General features: G+C 43.0%; 1 protein-coding gene across 1 annotated transcript in view; it reads left to right on the forward strand.

The window, feature by feature from the left end:
• The first annotated feature begins 956 nt into the window (after nt 1-956).
• Nucleotides 957-5,151, forward strand: part of ghrhrb (growth hormone releasing hormone receptor b) — a 56,797-nt gene continuing 52,602 nt past the window's right edge. Inside the window, exon 1 of the mRNA XM_030791142.1 lies at nt 957-1,040. Coding sequence (XP_030647002.1) covers nt 957-1,040 — 84 coding nt within the window. The remainder of the gene's footprint in view (nt 1,041-5,151) is intronic.

Consider the following 5,151-nt stretch of genomic DNA (forward strand, 5'->3'; position numbering starts at 1 on the left):
GCATGTCCCATAATGACCTCTCACACACTGGACACATGCAGTCCTACCGTAGCTCTCACACCACTATGAAAAACAGGTCTCTTCCACATCTCAGCCCTGAGTGGTAAAGACATACATTCCCTCTCAGCCCTGAGTGGTAAAGACATGCATTCCCATTTCACCGTTTCTCTGCCTGGCTCAGCGGTCTGACTGTATGCCCCTTTTTTTTTTACCGCTTTCTCCAAAGTCTCCTTTGGTTGGCTGTGCTTTCACCGTGTTCTTACAGTATGGAAATTCTCTATTTCCTTCAAATCTGCCCCATATATGCAGTAAATAAAAACATTTCAATGAAACTCAAATGTACACGTCTGGTCTAAGCTGGTTTTTAGATTTTTAGGGTTTGTATTTTTTTTTAATGTATATTTAGGAAGGCAGATATTCGATCTACGTATCCGTATCACGGAGGAGGCGGTTAGGCGCGGCTGTTAGAATAACTTTTCGCAGTATATACGCAATGAAATAAGAGATGAGCTTCAGAAAGGGAGGTGCGCGCAGCGTCCTTTTAACTTCGTGCGCACCGTCTCCACCCAGCGCGCGCCGTTAGTGCTGGCACTCGCCGGTGGGAGGCAGATGAACACTTTTCACCCTTTGGATTAACCGCACGTAATGAGGCACGGAGGCACAGAGGCATTTTATTACGTTCTGAATTATTTCTAAAATCTCACCGTGTATAGATAATAAGGATACTGCAGAATACACGAAACTACAAAGATCTGAAATGTGGAGGGGTTATAGGACGTTGCTGGGCAACTTCTAGCCTAAATACAGAGGTTCTTTCATTAATCGTGAGGGTCACCTACGATTCTCAAAAAAAAGAAACCCAACAAAACAACAACAACAACAACAACAACAACAACTAAAAACAAACAAACAAAAAACAGAAAAGTGAAGAACGGGACTCTGTAAGACATTGTAAAATGCTTAGCCCGCAAAGTTCCGCGGCGCAGAGAGTGGGAATCTTGCTCCTGGCTCTGTTGCTGTATCACAGAGGATCGCTCATGGTGAGTGTAAGATAAGAATCAATGTTTCACCCGTATTATGTTAATATTTACTGAAAATACTCGTCTACCCTTGTCGCATGCGGACTGACGATCGACATTTGGAATGGACTCCCGTTTGCGGAGTGTCAGTCAATGATCACTTCTGATCATCAACTCATAGGGGCCATACAGGTATATTTTTACTTGTGGAATGATACCTGATATCCACGCGAACTACTGAATCTGCAGTTCGTGAAATAAGTAATTTATTTAACAGGGATGGAAGAGTGGAAATAATGTATAATGTGTGATTAGAACTATAAATATGTTGCGTAATATATGTAAGTTCTATTTCATTTTCAGAAACATTTCAACTACTTGAGTGGTGCTGTGTTACTAAAATAGGGAGGTATTGCTGAGTTCTGTCTTCGGGATCAATCGGTTGAAAATATTTGGAATATTATCTCCGTTAGCAAGCTGTTTCAAAGCGTGTTGGGTTTAGATGACAAATTAAATGCTTACATTAATGATTTCAGAGGATTAAGTGGCTTGGTCACTTTGACGAAGATAGAAGGCGGCAAGACGAATTCACACTTGCCGCACTATGGTGTGTAAATATACGGTTTTGATGATAAAATAGGATGTTTCTCGCCTGAAGCTGGGTAAACATGGAGTGCCCTCTTTGCACATACAGTGACAACTTTGCAGCTGCTTCTGTGCGAATGCGTGATTTAAAAGAGGTAACAGACACTCCAAACAGTGTCCACACTTGTGCTGGCAGTCGTCTGTGAGGAAATGAAGCGCGAAACACAGTAACTATTTTACTGATGACTTCATGGCTCAGTAAAAATTTCCAGTTTTACATCTAAAATCACATAATTTACCATTAAGGGAATACATATATATATATATATATATATATATATATATATATATATATATATATATATATAAAATCTCTCACTAAGCTTTGTTTCATTCGTTTCACCCATTACATTTACATGTCTGTGTGTTACCTGTCCGTGATTTATGATATCATAAATTACTGGGTAGCAGCACATTATTAACGTGCTTTCCCCCCCACAGATTTACTCAGGGCTCTGTATGCATATTTACAGAGATTTTAATGATAGTGTATGACATTCCACAACGCTTTTGCACTCGTACTTTGTACCTCATATTCAAACAAAAACACACATGCAAATCTCGGTTCTAAGTGTCTGTAAAATATTCCGTGCACAGTTAAAGCCCTACATCATATTCAGTGCGTGCTCCTTTGAGTAAAGTATTTACATAAGCAGGACTATGAGAGATAATGTTAGGCAGAGGTACTTTGTAATTGTCATAGCGGAGCTCCGTTCTGAAACTGCCAGTATGACTGAATGGGAACACAGAGATGTATTCAACATTATCAGTTCTCCTCCACATTCTGTCAACTCATTCCATAATGCAGATGTCTTTTGTGGATTCTAAGTAAAACAGACATGGTAGAGGCTTTAGAAAAGGAAATGATTGTGCTGAGAAATGTGCTTTAGCTGTTTGTGCTGAATGACATTTATTGAGGAATGCTCTTTTCAGGAAACACGTAATGGATCGTTCTAGAGAACTAACCTAAGAGACCTGGACATGGTGGGGGGGGGGGGGGGGGGGGGGGGGGGGTAAGGTAGCCTAGCCATTACGGGTAATATCAGACCAAACATCACGACTGGCCTTTTCAAACATGCTGTCTCACTCTTCTGTTCGCACAGAGTTCAATTATGGTGTCACATCGATGCACAAAAAAAGAAAAGAAAGAAAGAAAGAAAAAAAACAGAACAAACTGAGAGAGATCTGAGGGGTGTATGGATACTGCATTACTGTCAAAAAAGAAACAAAACAACAACACAAAGACAGGTGGTAGAGGAGTGAATGGGTGTTGTAATCCTGTGTAGCGGTTGTTTTAATGATACTGCCTGGGGTTTGGTGAATAGTTCCTTGCTTCTCATATTAATGACCACCTCATTAATGAGTTGGCGTATGAGGGAGGATAGCTCCCCACCTTGCTCACAGAAATCATTTCCATCTCTCTGTTTCCTCTCCTTTGCTTTCTCTGCCATCATGATGAACATCAGCAGTCAGTCTGAGCAGTGTTTCCACTGGGCCTTGTTTCCACTGGGCCTTGTGTCTCCAGGGCCTTGTTTCCACTGGGCCTTGTTTCCACTGGGCCTTGTGTCTCCAGGGCCTTGTGTCTCCAGGGCCTTGTTTCCACTGGGCCTTGTTTCCACTGGGCCTTGTTTCCACTGGGCCTTGTGTCTGTTGGGCCTTGTGTCTGTTGGGCCTTGTTTCCACTGGGCCTTGTTTCCACTGGGCCTTGTTTCCACTGGGCCTTGTGTCCCCAGGGCCTTGCTTTCCAGTGACCAGTTTAGTGAGTGAAGATCTTTCGATGCGTGGTTAGTAATCCCCGTGAAGTAGCCTAGCTGTTTCAGCCATCAATGTTCTACTGTTAAAAAAAAAGAAAAAAAAAAAAAAAGAAAAAAAAGAAATCATGAATTATGGTAAGAAATAAGAATTTGATACTTGGGGCTGATCAGCTTGTAACAAGTTGACTACTAATCAAATAAACCGTGACTGTGTATGTTTAGTGGCTTAATAATAATGAAAAAGATAAGGATGAGTGCAATGAACTGCATATTACATTACTTAGGAAAAAACAATGGCCATTTGACAGAAAGACTTCTCTCTTATGGAATCGTCCAGTCATTCATTGACTTAGCAGATGTTTTTAATTTGAATTGAAATCAGTTTGCACCAGTCTTCTTTGTGACTGCTTAATCAAGGGAGTGACCCATCACATTTTGAAGACAGGCACAGAGACAGAAATACACATTTGACCTGAGACATTTTCCCAGTGTCCTTGGTAATATAACTGGTTTGGAGGAGGTGAGTACTCATTCTTTTTCTCCCAGTCAGCTTTGGTACGCAGGGACGATGGCAGGTTCTCTCTACTGGGAAACAGAGACAAATCTAGGCGTAGCACTTCATCGGTCTCGGTTGTCACGGCGGCCGGCGGCCCTTGACTCATTTGACCTTTTGCTGGCATCTCCTGCCTGTTTCTTCATCTGCTGGGACACAGAGTGTGACTAGCAAATCCTGAACAGAAAATGACATGGGTTGGAACGTGTGTTAGGGTTTCACTTGTTGCTATTCTGCTCACAAAGTCTACATGTCTTCAGACAGATGAGGGTGAGCTTGGGTAAATGCCAGTCCGATGTATTCTCACTGTTCAGAAAAAGGTGTCTGATTTGTTTATTTTCTCAAAGCTAACAGGCCATGGAAATAGATGAACGGCTCAGATAGAATCGCTGAACATTGTCCTCAAAGACTGTTCTCAAAGGTCCATCTGCTGTGATGACTGGTTTGTGTGTTTGTAGCTTCTTTTGTGTAGTTTTACATGATGCTCACTCTCTCTCAGATAGGTTTTACCATGCCAAGATTCTCCTTCACATTCACTGTCTGCCTTATTCTCTTCACTCACACACACACACGCACACACACACACACACGCACACGCACACGCGCGCGCGCACACACACACACACACAAACACACACACACATACACACACACACACACACGCACGCGCACATGAACACACACACACATACACACTCACACACACGCACACGCACACACACACACGCACACAAACACACACAGATACACACAAACACGCACACGCAAAAACACACACGCACACGCACACGTACACACACACACACACACGCACACACACACACACACACGCGCACACACAAACATGCACACGCACACACACACACACACACTCACACACATGCACACGCACACACACACACGCACACAAACACACACAGATACACACAAACACGCACACGCAAACACACACACGCACACGCACACGCACACGTACACACACACACGCACACAAACACACACACACACACACACGCACACGCACACACAAACATGCACACGCACACACACACACACACGCACACGCACACAAACACACACACACACACACACGCACGCACACACAAACACACACACACACACACACACATACACACACACACACACACACACACACACAGAAAGACATGATCACGAACAT

Source organism: Chanos chanos, chromosome 14 (assembly GCF_902362185.1).
Source record: "Chanos chanos chromosome 14, fChaCha1.1, whole genome shotgun sequence".
In the NCBI taxonomy this organism is placed as follows: Eukaryota; Metazoa; Chordata; class Actinopteri; order Gonorynchiformes; family Chanidae; genus Chanos; species Chanos chanos.